This window comes from Pan troglodytes, chromosome 1 (assembly GCF_028858775.2).
Source record: "Pan troglodytes isolate AG18354 chromosome 1, NHGRI_mPanTro3-v2.0_pri, whole genome shotgun sequence".
NCBI lineage: Eukaryota > Metazoa > Chordata > Mammalia > Primates > Hominidae > Pan > Pan troglodytes.
Genome location: NC_072398.2, coordinates 181,738,060 through 181,757,562, shown reverse-complemented (window position 1 = coordinate 181,757,562; position 19,503 = coordinate 181,738,060). Strand labels below are relative to the sequence as shown.

General features: G+C 36.9%; 1 protein-coding gene across 11 annotated transcripts in view; it reads right to left on the bottom strand.

Moving 5' to 3' along the window:
* AGBL4 (AGBL carboxypeptidase 4) overlaps positions 1-19,503 on the bottom strand; it is a 1,457,272-nt gene that overhangs the window by 701,549 nt on the left and 736,220 nt on the right. For 10 of the 11 annotated variants that reach the window (XM_054666739.2, XM_054666701.2, XM_009457345.5 and 7 more), the window contains one exon: positions 18,907-19,001. In XM_054666739.2, the coding sequence (XP_054522714.1) occupies positions 18,907-19,001 (95 nt within the window). Of the gene's footprint in view, positions 1-18,906; positions 19,002-19,503 lie in introns of those variants that run through there. The other variant, XM_063780659.1, reaches the window with a different exon arrangement.

Genomic DNA, 19,503 nt, shown 5'->3' with positions numbered 1-19,503 from the left:
TGAAATATGTGCATGTCCTTTAAAGTTGTCTTAGTCCATTTGTGATGCTATTAACAAAATATCATAAGCTAACTGGCTTATAAACAATAGCAAATTATCTCTCACAGTTCTGGAGGCCAGGAAGTCCAAGGTCAAAGTGAGGGCTGACTCAACGTCTAGTGAGAGCCCTTTCCCTGCTTATAGCTGTGTCCTCACATGGAAGAAGAGGCAGCCTCTGTTAGAAGAGCACTAATCCCATTCACCAAGGCTCCACCCAAATTACCTAATCACCTCCCCAAAGGTCCCACCTCCTATTACCATCACCTTGGTGATTAGATTTCAACACATGAATTTTGCAGAGATACAAACATTCAGACCATAGAATATTGCTTATCAAATTTTGTAATTATATATTTCTTTTGTATTTATTTAAATAATATTTGTTCCCTCTATTAGACTTTCAGTTTTATAATAAGAACAAAATCTCTTTTTTTCCTCGTCATTTCATCCTCTGCACCAACAATGGTGTTGATACACAATAGGCATTCAATGATAACATGTAGATAGGATGAACAAAACGATTTCTTCCTTGCTATCCCTGGTGCCACACATCTAATTTAGACTCTTAACATTTTTTTTCACCTGGATTACAACGAATGTGTCCTAACTCATCCCTGATTCATCAAAAAAGTCATCTTCCATTCTTCTGCAAGAATAAGATTTCTCAGGTGCATATCTGATCACTGATCCTGTCCTTTTTTCCCCAAGTAAGAGCCCATTCAGTCAAACAGCTTGCAAGTTGGTATAGCTTCACCTTGTAATGAAAACCACTCTGTACTATAAAGAAGCCTTATGTCTATGTCCAGTTGTCTTCTGTAGCTTACTTAGCATATTCTAAAATTTCTTACATAACAAACCCTCTTAGGAATCAGTTGTACGGTTTATGTAGAAATAATTTTAATACAATATCAATATTTTCCTAGGTGCAAAACTGAGTTCTGATCTCATCATAAGACCCCTGACTTAGCTGCATGACATTAAACAACCACTCAATATTCATGGCTGCAGTGCCCTATTCTCTAATCTTCATCCATATCTTTATTATGCTGGTGGCAGGAGCTTGGAGCTCCTGTTCAAGAGTCTCCTGTCTTCTGCAGTCTATGTTGTTGTAGATTACTCCCTGTCCCTTCCTTACATCCTACCCTTCCAGCACTCAAGTACATGAGAAGCCCCAAATTTAAAGATCTCTATACTGTGATATCCATAGCATCTTCTCATGTGGCATTTATCGTCTTAGATTAGAACAGAGGAACATGTATCAGTCCTGTCTTCCTTAAAAGCCTGAAAATTACATAAGCATAAGGGAAATATGTTATTAATCTTTATGTGTATAAAATACCTACTACAGAGAAGGTAGTCAGTAAATATTTATTAAAGGTCATACTATAAATATTTTGTGAACACTTATTATTTGTCAGGCACTGTTCTAGGTGCTTAGGATACATCAATACACAAACTAAAGATTTCTAACTTTGTGAAACTTACATCTTAGCAGGAGAAGACAGGCAATAAACAACAAATTTTCAAAGTAAATTATACATGTTCCTTTGAATATGATAAGGCTATAACAAATGAAAAATAGAGCAGGGTAAGAGGGAGCAATAATGGTGAGGTGGACGTGCTTTGAAATTTTCAATAGGATAAGTAGGGTAGATGCCATTGAGGATAAATAAGAGTAAAGTCAAAAGAGGTGAGGGAATTGCTATGTGAATATCTAAGTTAGAAACTTTCCAGGCAAAGGGAACAGCCAGTGCAAAGGCCATAAGGCAGGATTGTGTCTGGCATGTTTGAGGAACAGCAGTGGTCAGTGAAACTGGATTGCTGTGAGCAAGGGGGAAAGTGGTAAGAGATGAAGTGAGTAGAGGTGTGCAGTGATGTGACTTGTGTTTTAAAAGATCATGCCACTGTGGAGAACAGACTGTGAATACAAGGGTAAAAGCAGGGGTCAGTTAGGAGGTCATGAAGTAATTGTGAAGAAAGATGGTGGTGGCTCAGTTCAGTTCAACAACATTCACAGGGCATCTACAGTTTCTTGCTCTCTGAGAGTATAAAGATGGCAAAATTGTCTCCTCCTGAAGGAACTCACAGACAGCAATATGTTCCTAACCTAATTTCCAGCCTCATCACCTAGCACAGGACCCAAGCTCAGCTCATCTTCTCCATTCTCAGCATGCCGTATTACAGCCAGCCAAAATTGCTCATTATTTTCCAAACACACCATGCTGTCTCATGCCTTTGCAATACCCTTCCTGTTGCCAGGGATCCATTTCCCCAGCTTGCTAAACTCACAAATTGCAACTCCTTCTTCAAGACTCAACTCAAAGGCCAATTTCTCAGATAAGTTTTCCCTAATAACCTGTGAAAAATTGGCTGTGCACCTTCCTCTTTCTTTCCCTGGCACCCTGTGCATACCATGAACCAAGGTGTATTATAAATAGATTCCTTTTAGACTGTAAGCCACAGATATATGATTTATTCGACGTCTACATCTAACAAAAGTATTTGCCTTTGGTAGCTCTTTACTAAACACAGAAAAGAAGTAAGAAAGGAAGAACATTTTTTAAAAAGAGTAAGGAAGGAAAGAACTAATACAAGTCATTTATGAAAGGTTGCCAACATAGTCTAGAAAAACTACCTGCACATGGTCCTGTTTAAAGAAACAACTGGGAGCAAGCAGGGTAAGAACCACGCAGGTTCTCGGTATATTTATCAGCAAATGTTCAGCTCCAGAAATAGCCTGAAATTAGGGTAGGATGACATGGTCAGTGGGAATCAGTCATCTGTAAAATTCTTCTGATCAGAAAAAAACATTTGTATTCCTTGATCGAATTCAAAAAAAGACTTGTCAGTATTTGGGTCCTGACCTTTGAAGATTGCCTGAGCTGTAATGGGAACACAAATATGCTGAGCAGGACAAATGAGTAACCAGATCTGCTTTGGGAAGTGACTTGGCACTGGCTGGGGCTGGCTCTCATAGCACTAGGCCAACACCAGGGCTGAGAAGAAGCTAAGAGGCCCTGGAAAACTAACCATGCCTGGTGTGAAGGATAAGGTCTAAACTAAAGGCAGGTGTGTAGGGAAAGCAGCTGTCACGCTGCAATGGGTGACTCACCCCACCTTATCTAACTTAATCTACTCAATTACACCAAAAGCTAGATATAATAATCTTTTATAGACACAAAAATTGAGGCATAGAGATATTAAGCAACTTGTCAAGAGCCATACTGATACCAGGTAGAGCCTGTCTTCACACCTGGGTCTGTCTTCATATCTATTTCAGTCCAGGACTGAAGCTACCCATGTAGCTGCTCAGCTTAGGAGTACGGCTTTGGCCTGAGAGGAGACTCAAGTCCCAGACATGGTTCTGTCCACCTTGCTTATGTGCCTCCAGGCAGATCATTTCTCCTCTCTGAGCCTTGTTTTTACCATTTGTTCATTGAGAGTTAGGGTCAGGTGATCATTAAGGTCTCTCCAAAATCTGAAAATCTATATTTAGTAAGAATTTTAAGGATGCTAGTTTCTTCTCTCCTTCCCCTTCTCCCTTACCATACACCCACATGCCCTCTCAAGAAGCAGTGTATAAAGAATCTTTTTATACTATCCAGTTTGGAAAGAGAAGTTTAACAAAGGGTAGAGCCTCCAGAGACATTATCACTGTTGATTCACTGAGAACTACATATATCCTCCCCACATTTAGTGTCTCATCCGCTTTGTTTTTGTCAGGAAAACTCACCCTCTGCCTAGCAAAAGAGAGCTGGCTTTATCTTCCTCAATTCACTCTTTTTAAATCTGTCTTGGGGTTTCAGTTGCACTAAAGAACTCTATCCAGCACATAATTGGAGGAAATATAATGGAAATATTGAAACAAATATAATATTCTCCCTAATATATTCATTTTAATTGTTCCTTTTCTTCTCACTAGAGTGAGTGGGAGGTTATCCCTTCTATTTCAGTTACCTCTTCTTTCAATGACTGGGTTTTATAATGTGCTATTTTGTGAGCTTATGTTTTTTCCTCCCCACCTCCAACTCCCTAATATTAAAGCACATCTGGATTCCAGTTAAATCATTTTATTCTTTCTGATATACTTGATCATAAGCCAAAGAGCAAAAAGTATTCTGTTTATGATCCAAATACCCTTATTAATTTCTTCTATCAAATTAAATATTTCTAGAATGGGTAAAAAAAACAGGTCTGGTAATAAAAGCAGACATTCATGGATTGGCCTTAGGTTCTGGAGACTATGTAGGGTTTTATGAAAAATTAGTAAATTGAACAGTAATTCTTATAGCTACAATATTTAAGGAGGGTCATATAGCCTTAATTCTTAAACAGTAAGATTTGGAAGAAGGATATTATTGGTTCCATTTTATATCTAAGGAAACAAAGGCTCAGGAAAGTTACACAAATTGCTCAGTCGGTCAACAAGTAAGTGGTAGAACTTGGCTTCAGAAGTTGGTTTCATAAAGAGGGATCAGGAAGAAAAGGTGAATTGCTAGGGAAGGAGTTTGTCTTCTTCAAAATTCTCTATAATAATTAAGCGCAATACTTAAGAGACTCGTGGCAGTCGAAACTCCAAGACTGGATCCTATCCCAGACCACTTTGCTAGAGATACTGTTTTTCTTCAATCTTGGAGACCCTGGGGGACCACCAGCACAACTGCCTAGTTAGCAGCAGATCATAGGGTGGAATGCAGGCTGCTACCAAGCAAGATCTGTCTCAGCAAGACTCTTTCTTTGGGAGATGCAGAAAGTGCAGTATTTAAGTGGTGTCACCAGCCTGAATCTGATGCAAAAGAGGCATATATATGCAGGTGCACATACACATTACTCACTCATACACATACACATAAACCCATACATACCACATTCACCTCACACACACATATACCATACACAGAACAAAATACAGACAGTCTCTAACTTATGATGGTTTTACTTAGGAGTATTTGATTTTGTGATGATGTGAAAGTGATACAAATTTAGTAGAAACTGTATTTCAAGTACCCATACAGTCATTCTGTTTTTCATTTTCATTATACTATTCAGTAAGTTATATAAGGTATTCAACACTTTATTATAAAATCAGCTTTGTGTTACATGACTTTGCACAACTATAGGCTTTTGTTAAGTGTTCTGAGCACATTACTGTAGGAAAGACTAAGCTATGATGTAGGTTAGGTGTATTAAATGCAGTTTTGACTTCCAATGTTTTCAACTTATGATGGGTTTATCAGATTGTAACCCCATCATAAATTCTGGGAGGTTGGGTAAGTGGGAGTAGCTACTAATGCATACAGGTTTCCATTGGGGGGAGTGATGAAAATGTTCTAAAATTAATTGCAGTGATGGTTGCACAACTCTGGGTATATTAAAAACCATTAAATGTACACTTCAGATAAGTGAACTATATAGTATATTAATTATATCTTGATAAAGCCTTTATGAAACTAAAAGACAGAAACTTGATCAGACCCACATCTGGTTGGCACATATGGAGAGACTGCAAGATTATAAACCCTAAATTCAAGGGTCTTTCTAATATTAATAATCTGAGTAACTTTGGACTCAAGAAGAATATGATCTGCATAAAAGGACTACAGAAAGTTGGCCAGGCACGGTGGCTCAAGCCTGTAATCCCAGCACTTTGGGAGGCTGAGGTGGGCAGATCTTGACGTCAGGAGATCGAGACCATCCTGGCTAACACGTTGAAACCCTGTCTCTACTAAAAATACAAAAAAATTAGCTGGGCATGGTGGCAGATGCCTGTAGTCCCAGCTACTTGGGAGGCTGAGGCAGGAGAATGGCATGAACCTGGGAGGCAGAGCTTACAGTGAGCCGAGATGGTGCCACTGCACTCCAGCCTGGGTGACAGAGCGAGACTCTGTCTCAAAATTAAAAAAAAAAAAAAAGGACTACAGGAAGTCAGAGTGTACTGCTGACTTTATGGTTTTTTGTTTTGTTAATCATAAATAAATTTAAAATTATGAAAGCAATGATATTTAGTTTTAAATATTTTGCAGAACACACAAAAGAACACACAAAAAGAACACACAAAAAAGAGAAAAAACACTCAAGCCACTAAAAATATTTGTTTATATCATTAAATGTATATATGATATTTAGCTTTGTTTTAAAATATTCTTTTGTTTAAAAGATTTTAATTACTTCATCTTAGGATGCTCCAAATATATTTAACCAATCACTACTGATGGGTACTTGGATAATTTATAATTTTTCCCAATTACAATGTACACTTCCATGAACATCCTTAAAAACAAATCTTTGAGCATATCTCTGATTATTTCTTTCATCATCACAAATCTGAACCCCCAAATCTAGTCGAGGTAAATATCTGATCATACTTTGACTTCATAAATCACAGGGAAAAACATGGTCTTTGGAAATCCCTGGTTTCTGTTCCTGGTCCAACCACTTAATTACCCTAAAAGGTAAACATATGGCCCCAAATAAATCCAATCTGATTTAATTATCATGCTTAAAAGTTACTACTAATTGAAAGACAATTCAAGGTGTTGATTTATAACCAAAAAGATCAGTAGAGGCCCAAGAGAAATAGACTAAATAGACTGAATATTAATAACAACAACTGAGGCTCAGAGGGCCAAGGAAAGTGCCCAAGACTGGCAGAACTGGGATACTTGCAATAACTGGCAGAACTGGTACTCAGATTGAGGCTCTATGACTCCAAAGTCAGTACTTTCCCTATTGGACTTCACTGCTTCACATAACAGACACTGTCCTCAAGGAATCTGCAATTGGAATTTTTGATGGCAGGTAACATATGTGCATAAATAACCGTAATTTAGGCAGAGTAAGCTAAGTGCCATAAAAATGGTTCAGACATAGTATTTTCTGGGTAGAATTAGGAAATTCTTTATAGGGACAATAATATGTGATGTGTGCTATTAAGGATGAATTCATTCAATCATTTAATAAATATTTGAAGTAAAGCAGACTCTACCAGTTAACTACCAAAATCCATGTTCTCCACTTCTTCCTGCACACACAGCTAAATGTCATTTCACAAATTCCTTTTGTTGGATGTGGCCATTAAACTACAGGTTAGCCAATGAAATTTGACTGAAAGTGATATAAGCCACTTTCAGTACTACTAATAGAAAGCTCCCATGTGGGCTGTTTCTATATTTTCCCATCTGGCTGGCTAGAATAGAGATGATGCCCAGGTGACCGTGGAAACTATGAATTGAAGATGATAGTCAGTCTGGGTTCCTGAATGATGGTATGTTTGAAAGTTGCCCTGTCCATCTGTTCATGTGGAAGAAATCAACTTGTATTTGCTTGATCCATTAGATATCTTATGGTCAATCCAATATTACAGTTGGCCTACCCAAACATAGGCAGGCACTGGGACACGAAAAATAAATTTGTCATATGCCCCCAAGGAACTTAACATTTGAAGGGAAGGAAGTAAATCCATAGGAAAATATGACACAGCATTGCATTGACAGGAGGAAGGTCTGTATATGGGCACCTAATCCCATCTTGATAGTTCAAATGATGAAACTTTCTAAAAAGAAATGGTATATAAGTTGAGGCCTGAAGTATATATAGAAATCCTCTAGGGAAAAAGGAGAAGTGAACATGGGAACATATTTCAGGCATAGGGAGAATATGTGCAGTTTGAGGTATATAAAAGAGCGTTGGTGTACAGGATGTCTACGGGTAGAGAAAGCAGGGAGATTAATGATAAAACTGATTATAGAGTATCAGTGGACTATGCCAATTTGTTTTTTGTGGACTTTGTGTTTTATTTTTCCAGGGTCTTTTCCCTGTTTTGTCTCCACAGTTGCCTCCCTAAGTCTTCATTTCTCCCTGCTCACTCAGGAGTTGGGTAACCAATTTGTCTTGATTTTCTCCAGGGACATTCCCAATTTAAAACTAAAGCCTTTACTTCTACATCTCAGGAAAGCCCAGAGTTCCAGGCAAACTAGAAAGGTTGATCACCCTATGCATCAGGAGTAGGTAATGGAAACGGCATAGCTAAGGGTCATATAAATTTGGGACGGAGTTCTGGCTCTGCCCCTGACTAGCTGTAAGACCGTTTTCTGAGCCCTGGTTTCTTCACCTGTAAAATGGTCATAACAATCTCTGATTTTTCTGTCTCTTAGAGCAACTATGAGAATATCATGATGCAAAATCATTTTGTGACAATAAACTATTATGTAGGCTGTTTCATATTATGGAAAAACATTAGAAAGCCTGGGTTCAAAACTCATTCTTGTACAGTAGTTGGAATATTTAGACAATTATTTCTCTGTCCCTTAGTCTCTTTGTGTGCAAAATAAAGGCACTGGGGTGGCTAATCAGTAAGGCTCAGGTCCTTCCTTCCAGGATGTCAGTGATAACAGCACCACACCCCACAAATACTAGGTTTTCTCACTCATGTTCTGGCCTGTCTGCTATGAGAGAGAGAATTTAAGCAGCACAATAGCACAATCTCTGTATTATTTAAGATTAACTAATGGTAGCTATTATTCCTGTTGCCCAAGGGCAGGAGCTAAGATTTGAATTTGGGTTTGACCATTTGATGGCAAAGTCAGTGCTTTTTCCCTGCATCAAGTTGTCACATTTCATCCCCTTTTCTTGGAGTAAAGGCAAACAGAAGCAGTGTGAATGCATTCAGGAAAGTGATTGGCCTGCAAATCAGTCCCATGAGGGCCCAAGGCTCTGTTGTGTACTTACTTGAGTAAGCCATATATCTTCTAGATTCTATTTCCCCAGATGAAAGACTATGAATAATAATCCCTATTTTATATACAAGGTGGAAGGAAGTAGTATATCTCTTTAAATAAATTGGTTCATATCACTTATAAGGGGAGCAGAAAAAAGCACATCCATTCTAGTGGAAATAGAAGAGGATGGCCTACATCTTCCCTGGGTTTCTTTCTTGCCCTGTACAAGAACTCTCCAGAGAGCACAGTATGAAAATCATCTAGAGTGGACAACCTCACTGTGCTCTGTGTGAAAATGGTGGCTCAGAGAGGTTAAGTTACCTTACCCCTGGCTCATTCCATGAGTTAGTAGAAGACCCAGAGATAAAATATAAACTCAAGTCTATATTATCTCCACCACCCTACCCTATTTCTAGTTGAACATGTTTCTTTTTCTCAGGTCAAATTATTCATTTTGAAGGATTTATTTATTTATTTATTTATTTATTGATGATTGATTGATTGAGATGGAGTCTCACTCTGTCACCCAGGCTGGAGTGCAGTGGCACGATCTTGGCTTACTGCAACCTCCTCCTCCCAGGAACAAGTGATTCTTCTGCCTCAGCTTCCTGAATAGCTGGGATTATAGGTGCCCACCACCATGCCTGGCTAATTTTTTTTTGTATTAGAAGCAGGGTTTCACCATGTTGGCCAGGCTGGTCACAAACTCCTGACCTCAACTGATCCACCCTCCTTGGTCTCCCAAAGTGCTGGGATTATAGGTGTGAGCCACCACACCCAGCTCATTCTTAAGGATTTCTAGAGTTCTTCATTTTGTAACATCTATGGCTATAAAGGGCTCCTCTCCATGTGTCTTCTCACCCCTCATTCAATCTCTGGGAAGTCTCAGATCCTTCTGGGATTTTTGACATTCTATAAAATATTTGTATGGTTTGGGGACATTTTTGTGGAGAGATGGTAGTTAGGTGAAGTAATGTGGGTTTTATTTTGTTGCTTTTTGTTTGGAGATAATTCAAAATTCTCAGGAATTTGGAAAAATGGTTCAGCAAGGTCTTGTGAGCTCTTCACCATGGTTCCCCCAAAGTTTCCCCAAAGACTGCGTCTTTTATTAGTATAGTACAATATCAAACCCGGAAATTTACATTGGTACAATATGTGTGTATAGTTCTATGTCATCTTGTCACCTGTAACCACCACCACAATCAAGATACATAATTATCCCATTACCAAAAAATCTACCATATGCTACCCCTTTATAGTCAGTGATATGGTTTGGTTGTGTCCCCACTCAAATCTCCTCTTGAATTATAACTCCCACAATTCCCACATGTCATGGGAGAAACCTTGGCGGGGAGGTAATTGAATCATGGGGTGAGCCTTTCCTGCACTGTTCTCCTGATAGGGAATCATGAGATCTGATGATGGTTTTAAAAAATGGGAGTTTTTCGCACCTGTAATCCCAGCACTTTGGGAGGCCGAGGTGGGCGGATCATGAGGGTAGGAGATCGAGACCATCCTGGCTAACACAGTGAAACCCCATCTCTACTAAAAATACAAAAAAAAAAAATTAGCTGGACATGGTGGCAGGCGCCTGTAGTCCCAGCTACTTGGGAGGCTGAGGCAGGAGAATGGAGTGAACCTGGGAGGTGGAGCTTGCAGTGAGCCAAGATTGTGCCACTGCACTCCAGCCTGGGCCACAGAGGGAGACTACGTCTAAAAAAAAACAAAAAAAAAACCCCCCCCAAAAAATGGGAGTTTCCCTGCACAAGCTCTCTCTGCCTGTCACCATCCATGTAAGATATGACTTGCTCTTCTTTGTCTTCCACCATGATTGTGAGGCCTCCCCAGCCACATAGAATTGTAAGTCCATTAAACCTCTTCTTCTTCCCAGTCTTAGGTATGTCTTTATCAGCAGCATAAAAACAGACTAATAGAATCACTCATCCTTTTTTTCCTCAATATTACATTATATATATATATATAAAACCTATCACAGTCTACTGGTGTTGACATTTACCAATTTGAGTGAGGTGTAGAAACTGTACCTCATTTTAAGTCCTTTTACCTTTCCACATGTAATTCTGTTAAATATTTCTTCTACATATACTGAGAACCATGTCAATGTTATAATTTTTGCTTCAATATAAGGCATATTTAGAAAACACAGAAAAAAAGGTCTACAGTATTTACCTATATTTTTATTCTTTTTGTTGTTGTTTCTTCCTGATATACTAAGAGTCCTTTTAAAATTTTCTTTCTATTTGAAGAACTTCCTTTACCATTCTTTTAGAATAAGTCTGCTGGCAAAAATACCTTTAGTTTTATTTTATCTAGAATGTCTTGATCTCTCCTTCATTCTTAATGGATATTTTTGCTGGATAAAAGGGTCCGGGTTGATGTTCTTTTAGCATTTGAAAAACATCGTGCCACTTTACTCAGGCTTCAATAGTTTCTGTTGTGAAGTCTGCTGTATTCCATTTTATTCCTATTGATAAGGTATCATTTTTCTCTTATTGTTTTCAAGATTCTTTCTTTGTCTTTAATTTTCACACATTTAATTATGACATTTCTTGGCATGGATTTTCTGTTTGAGGTTCACCTGGTTTCTCAAATTTGTAGGTTTATGTGTTTTGCAAAATTTGGGATGATTTCATCCATTTTAAACATTTATTTTTAGTCTCACTCTCTCCTATCTTTCTGAAACTCCAATGGCATGAATGCTATAATCTTTTGTTAGCATCCCATAGGTCCCTGAGGCTCTGTTCATTTTTCTTTTAAGACTGTTCTTTTCATTTTCATTCATAGTGGGTAACTTCTATTGTTCCATATTCAAGTTCACTTATTCTCTTCTCTGTCTTCTGTACTCAGCTATTGAGCCCATTCTTAAGTGGGTGGTGGAAGGTCACATTCCCCATGTGATCTGACACCACGAAGAGGAAGGAGGGAATTCATTACCACCCAGCAGAATGAAAGTCCTGTTTCTTATTTTTTTCTGACACCACCTACTGGGGAGTGGGGTGGTGGCAAAGACAAAAGTCTATGCTTCCTACTAGCCCTTTGTTGGTGAAAGTAGAAATGTGGATGCAGTTTATTTATTTTCCCCATTGTGTTTGGCTGGAGTAGGTGATCATTGTCTCACAATAATCTCTCATGCTAGACTGCCCTTTTTCTGGTCCTTCATTTAGTATGAAAATATTTTGGGGAGCACCTTTTATTTGTCTGTACCTGTGGCATTTCCAGGTTGCCAGCTTCTCCAATAACTATTTTGGCATATATGTGGCAAAAAGGAAACCCACAGAACTCACACAATACCATTTCTTAGGTCCTAAGGAACCTAAGTAGTCTTCCCTCTTTTCTCCACCTTTCAGAGTTTTCTATGTTTGTTTCATAAATGCTGTGTATAGTTTTAGCTGCGCTCTAGAAATAGAGGGAAGTATGTCTACTCCATCATGTCCCAGAACCAGAATGTAATATTTTACCTTTTCTTTTTAATGCAGAAATATTCATTTTTGAAAACTTGATTTTAGGGCATTACATTAATGTCAATACTCTTAAGATACAAAATTGAAATAAAAAAATAGATCATTTTATGGCTCCTAAAGTAACCATTTTTTAATGCCAATTTTTAATGCTATCCAAATTGCAATAAAACTGATGCAGTGATAGACCAATAGCAATATTTTAAATTGGTACAACATTTTTGGAGAACATGTATAACAGGAGTTTATAGACATTAATCTTAGAGTCTATCTCTTAGAAGCTGCTTGTAAAAAATTATTTAACAAACCTAAAACCTATGTGATATTTATTATCTATTATACTTTAGAAAAATATGGAAAATCTAAATGCCCAGCAATAGGAATATGATACAGGAAATCATGATACATTAAAAAAGTAGAAATCATTATTATTCAAACATGGTGTGATTAACACTTAGAGAAAAATATTAAAATTGTTTTTGATACAATGTCAAATGAAAAGATCAACATACAAATGAGTACATACATTTAGCTGTTTCCGTGTTAAAATGTGTGTAAGAAAAAAACTAAAAAGGAAAATGTAAAATTAAAAATAATCATTAGGTTTAGTGGAAGATACTGAATTAATTTATAAATAGACATTTATTGAATACCTGTTATATACCAGGCATAGTTCTAGAGCTAGAAATATAGAAGTGTATAGAAATGACAAAAATCCTTACCCCTATGGTGCTTAGTTTGCAGCAGAGGGGGAGACAGATAATAAATAAATAATACATTGTAGTTTGCTGGATGGTAATAAGTGCAATGTAAAAAATAAGACAGAAAAAGAGAGTAAGTATGTGTGGAACAGAGGATGTAATTTAATTTTAAATGTATGACTTTTTTTAGCTATGAGAAAAAATTAAGTATGACTTTGTTTTACAAAATATTAATTTATAAATTTATAATTTCTCAAGTAAAATATAAATTTTTGTTTTTAATAATAGAGTAAAGCCCCCATTATTTCAGAAAAGACACCACTAATTTCAAAATTTTAAAATTTTGACAGGAGTGAGGCTAAACATTACTACATTAAGACTTATAGAAAGTATGAATCTATTGCTAGGTGTACATACCTCTATCACTGCATTTCATTTAAAGAATGTTAAAATTATGTTTACTTTCTGTCTATCCCATAAACCTATATCTTTTTCATTTAATTTTGTAGCTAAATGTTTGAGAGAGCTGTCCATATTTATTGTCTCCATTTCTTCATACATTCTCCATCCTCCAACTCACTCCTTCATCCACATGACCTGGCTTGAACTCCTACCACCCACCAGGTCACTAAAAGTGCACTCACGGAAGCCTCTCAAGACCTCCATGTCACTACATGCTTTAATTATCTTTGACCTAGGTAGCAGTTGGCAGTATTAGTCCCTCCACCCTGTTAAAAAAGACTTCGCTCTTTGGTTTCATGACACTACATTTTCTTTTTTTTTTTTTCCTATCTCTGTGGCTAGTCCGTCTCATCCTCCTTTGTGGGCCTCTTATCCTCTACCTGGCCTTTAAATGTAGGGATTTCTCAGAGCCTTATCCTAATCTCTCTTCTCATGGCCTCCCTGAGAAATCACATCTTCTCCTACCATTCTGGTTATCACCTGTAGACTGATGACACCTTAATCCGTACTTCCATATTCCTCTCTTGAGTCTCTTACCAATATACCATACTACCTACCTGACATCTCTGCTTGGATGCTTTCCAGGCACTTCTAGCTTAATGTTTCCCAGGCTAAACTCATCATCTCCCTTATCCAGCCAAATCTTCCTAAACTGTTTCTCCTCCTATGGTCCCTATCTTCAGTAAATGACATCATCCCTTCTGTTGTTCATGCCAGAAAATCTGGGAATCATCCAGGACTCCTCCTTCTCTTTTACTCTCCACATCTAGTCAACCACAAAGCTAAATTGATTCAATCTTCCATTATCCCTGAAAACCATCCACTTGTTTTATCACTACTGTTACCACCCCAATCCATCATTAGCTGTAGCCTAAGGCATATTGCAAAAACATCCAAATAATTTTCATCCTCTCCAAAATATACCCCATTCAGCAGCAAGACTGATCTTTCTAAACTGCCAATCTGATCATGTCCTGCCCCCATTTAATCATTTTAATTTATTTCCATTGTCATTAGAATCAAGTCCTACTCTTTAGCTTGGTTTATAAGGCTCACCCCAATAATCTCTCCAATCGCTTTCTCCTCAGAATTTAATGCTTCAATTATGTTGGCCTTTTCTCATCAAAGATAAAATGTTCTCTCTCATTTTTTTGGCCTTCAAGCACATTCTGTTTCAGCTCTTAGTACAAACAATACTTCCTAAGGAAGGTCTCTTATCCTTGGTGTATATGAAGTCTTAAATTCTATGTAGTATTTAAATTATAACTGTTATTACAAAGTTCTCATTATAACAGTTATCATACTTTACTAGAGCTACATATTTAATGTTTCGCATAGTAGACTATAAGCTATGAGACTATGAAACATATCTCTCTTGTCACTGTTATGTTTTAATGCCTTGCATAGTTCCTGGTTTATTTTAACTACTCAGTAAGCATTTATTGATAAGCAGAAGGAGGGAAGAAAGAGAGGAGGGAGAAAAAGAAGAAATAATAATCAGTCTTGGGTGAATTACAAGAAAGGAGAAAAACAGGAAATTTGTTTAATAACACACTTCAGACTTTAAAAAGTATTTACACATTCAGTTCACATTTGTTTCTTATAACAACGCTGGGAGGAAGTATTATTATGTACTTTTTACAGTGAGAAAACAGGCTAATGAAAGAGGTAGCATGGCTCATCATGTTATTTCTTCCACCTGGAATCCCATTTCCTTAATTTTATCCACTTTCCATTCCTTGAGATATAGCTGAAATATCACCTGGTCCTTAGCATGTCTCCTTTTCCCCTCGTGGCCTTAATAGTATAATTTTCTTCCTCTTCTCTAATCCCACTGCATGCTTTATGTGCTATTGATTCTTAGCACAATGTTCTCTACATTATACTTATTTATTTTTGTGTTTCATTCCAACCTCTAAAAAAGTAAAATCTTTAAAGAAATAATCCTAATCAACTGATATTAACCACCCCAAGATCTAGCACAGAGTAGATGATCAATAAAAATATGTTAAATGGAAGCCATCTCTAACAGCTAGTCCAATCTTTTCAATCTGCTATAATGAAAAAGCCAATCCAATAAGTTATTTCAGATTATCCAAAGGCCACACAATAGCATGCTACTCCTTGCTTCTTTTTGTCTCCTTCTTCCAACATCCCCATGCATGGAATGTGAGAGGAACAGTAAACTTGGAATCATGTGATTTCTGGCTGGTGCTACCACTTACTAGTTATGTAAATACTCCTAGCCTCAGTTTCTGCAGAGGTGAAGATACAGTTCTTAGTTGTCTTGCAATGCCAGTTCCTAGCAGTGCCTAGCACACAGCAATGAACACTGTTAAGAAATATTAATGAGTTATGAGACTTGGACACTGTTAAGAAATATTAATGAGTTATGAGCATCAGAAACCTGATGCTACAGAGCCCTAACCACAATCCTTAAGAAGTCTTATATGTAATTATTTAATCCTTAGGAAGTCTAATATGTAAATAAAATTGGAGTGAACTAAAACAGGCAGAAAACTTCTGAATCTTCCAGCTTCTCCATTTGCTGCTAGATGTCTCCTCAAGGCAGAACAGCCTTGAATGGCCACATATTTACATAATGGTTTTCCAGTTGTATCTTGTGTTAATTTGCTTTCTATAACTAATTAACTACCGGTCTATGCTAAGACTTGAAGGCCTTGGTACCTGTTACAGCCCCCTATAAGAGGTGAAGAAGAATGTTTGTTTCATCTTGAAAAGGTGAAAACAGGGTGTTTTCCCAATTTTTATACATATATATATATACACACAGATACATATATATACACACACACATACATACATATATGTATTCTAAATTATATATATAATATCCAGGAAATTTCAGATTTTTAGTGTTTATCCTAAAGTAAGAATTTTTCCATGACTTATTTGGAATATCGAAGGAGGTAATACCCTAGACAAGTAAAGTATTACAAACTTTTTTTGTTATAGTGCTTGCCTTGGTATTGGGAAAGCTAGAATTAGAAAGACACTGGAGAAGATACTATAAATTTGAGATCTACGAGGTATTTTTCAGGTTTGAGTTAGGTCATTGCCAAGATTCCTAAATTGGGATAGACTCCTTGGAGCCAATAAAATCTAATATTCTGAGAGCCCATAGCCAATTCCTTATCAAACCCTGGGAACATTTAGGATAATGGCTGCTGGGAGATAGGTTTGGGTGTAGGTAACTGACTCAAAGCATAAAAGGAAGTCCTAGACATAGAGCACCAAGGTGGAAGAAAAGATGTTCAAAATTCAACAGTAGCAAGGAGAATAACAATTATGATTTGTAGAGATTAGTTAATAAAAATTCTAAATATAAAGTTCCCTTTTGGAACAGATCTTTTATAGCATATTCATCCTGTATCCCAATATCTACAACAGTGCATAGCACATGAAGGTGCTCAATAAAGTCCTATGAAGTAAAAAAAAAATCTAAACATCTGGCTTGAGGAAAGGAAACTCTGAAGCAATGTAAGTAGCTTTGTATCCAAGTTCTGGGGATGGTAAGGTAGAAAATAGGAGATATTACATATACAGTGTGATGTGCTATGGTACCTTATGCCTAAGTGGCTTAATAAACTACAACAAACTCAATTCTGAAACTTTAGGCTCTTTCAGACCATTAGAGGAGTCCAATGACTGGATAACGGCTGCTGCTGATTGCCTGCCAACATTGCATAAGAGCACCAACTTAATTCTAAAGCATCATAATCCAAAAGCAAGGACCCAATAAAATTTCAAAATCTTATCAAGAGCCCTAGCAGAGAAGACACAACATAGTTCATGAGAAAAAAGAAGCAAAGTGAAATAATTAAGGCTTATGCATCTTCGAAAGCACAAAAAAGGATTCTAGAACTTAACACTTGGGAAAAATGGATGGTGATTATTATTGCTGTACAAGATCCCAACACAGAATATGGAAAAATATATACAATGTCATTTCGAAGGCCCTCATGAGCAAATCAACAGTGATGTCCTGTTACTTGCAAGGTTTAAAGTACTAATCTATATATATATGCCTATTAACAGAGAAATGATTTCTATTATTATCTACTTGGGCTGGAACCAGAGACTCAAAGCCAAGGCCTACCCCTTGCCCAGAAAGACTGAGAGAAGGAGCAGCAGATTAGTTGATTTGATACAGGAAAGGAAAAAATCATGCCCAAGGAGATATTTTTACCTTTCATAAAGAGTTTTTATTATTGTCATCAAATGCCTACACTTTTATAAACCTGAGCTTCTCAGCCCAACATTAATAGAAAATTGCCAAGTATCATTTGGAGATAAAAGCACAATTCAATATTTATGAATTGCTAGTTTGCTATAAATATAGACATTTGGAGACTGTCTTCTCACTAGTCATTAATATTTGAACAGAGATCAAAGCTATAACAATATTAACAATTCGTTGCATTTGTATAGGGTTTTATATAATACTATTAATAATAGATGCCATTTATTGAGCACTTAGTAAGTGCCAGGCAAAACTTTACATGTAAATTCTCATAACAAATTCAGTTCATCTTAACAGGCATTCACTTAACACCTACTGTGTGATAGATGAATAGGTTAATAATACTAGGTTTTTGTCTTTGAAGTCTTTCATTTTGTTGCACTCAATCAATATTTGTTGAATGAATAAATGAATGAATGAATTGGCTGAAAAGGTATTACAGGGTAACATAAATAACACAGGGCACTCCCTTACTCTTTATGGTCTTAATAAAGTACTTAACTTATCCTAGCCTCAATTTTTTCATCTGTAATATAGGGATACTTAAAATTTCCTTTGCAAAAATGTGGAAATAGTAACAACAAATATAAAGCATCTGACCCAAATGGATTTTTAATAAGTGAGGTAGTTATTATTACTAGTATTATTAATATTATTATTACCATCATTATTACAATTATTAACCAATCCTATCCAACTCCCCTCCTCCTCACTATAGCAATGGTACAAATAGAACTTTAAAATACACACACACACACACACACACACACAAAACACAAAAACCATGAAAAGCAAGAGAAAGCTACTGAACTGTAGTCCCTAATGTCCTCCTAAGTTACTAAACATAATCTATGCTTAGGCTAGGAAAAAAAAAAAGAACCAACTTTATTTATGTTTCCAAAGATACCATGATAAAAGCCAAACAGGACAGGAAGCTTACCAAATAACAGACTGCCTTTTCTCATAATTGAATGCTGGTCATCCCAAGCACAGGACCATGTTTCCAACATTCTCAAGAACAGTACCCAAAGAATGGCCATACAGAAACTCATCCTCATTCTTCTCAGTGACAGTAAGTCTGATCCCCAGCTGTACAGCAGATAAACTAGAGTTCTGGGTAAAATTTTCTTTTAAAAATTTTTATTTTTAATTTTTTTGGGGGGTCCATTAGTAGGTGTGTATATGTGTGGGGTCTGGGACAAATTTTCTAACCAGGAAGGGGTCCCATTCTGTAGATCACTTACCATTTTGGTCTGCTGGTAGATTTCACCATAGGGGCCATCCCATCTCTATAGAGACTCTTGGTTTTACTGAAGTTAACAATGTTGAAAATGACCCTCTGAAAAAGAAAGAGGGAGAAGTTCATCTTTATGCTATGCAAATTGCAACTTCCTGATAATTAAGACAGGAAATAAGAAACAGGGTTAAAGAAAGCCATATGGACTAGCAGGCAACTGTATAGTGAGAGTACACAGTGCTCATGAGAATGTAATGTGTTTGTGCCAGCTAAGCATAGCAATTAAGCATTAGCTCTGGAACCTGGAAACTTGAATTTTAGAACCAACTCTACTGCTTTTCAATTGTGTGGCCTTGCCAAGCTACTAAAGATCTGTTTCAGTGTCCTGATCTGAAAAATGGGAATAATAACAGTACCTACTTCACAGGACTCTGATGATAATTAAATTAATATATGTACAGTATTTGGTACCATACTTGGTACACAATGAACGTCACATAAGTTTTAGTTATTAATTGTATCCTTTCTCTTGGCTGACCTAGAATTTACATAGAAGTAAATCATATTATCATCAGGGTAAGAGTAGTACATTTAAAGTTCAAAA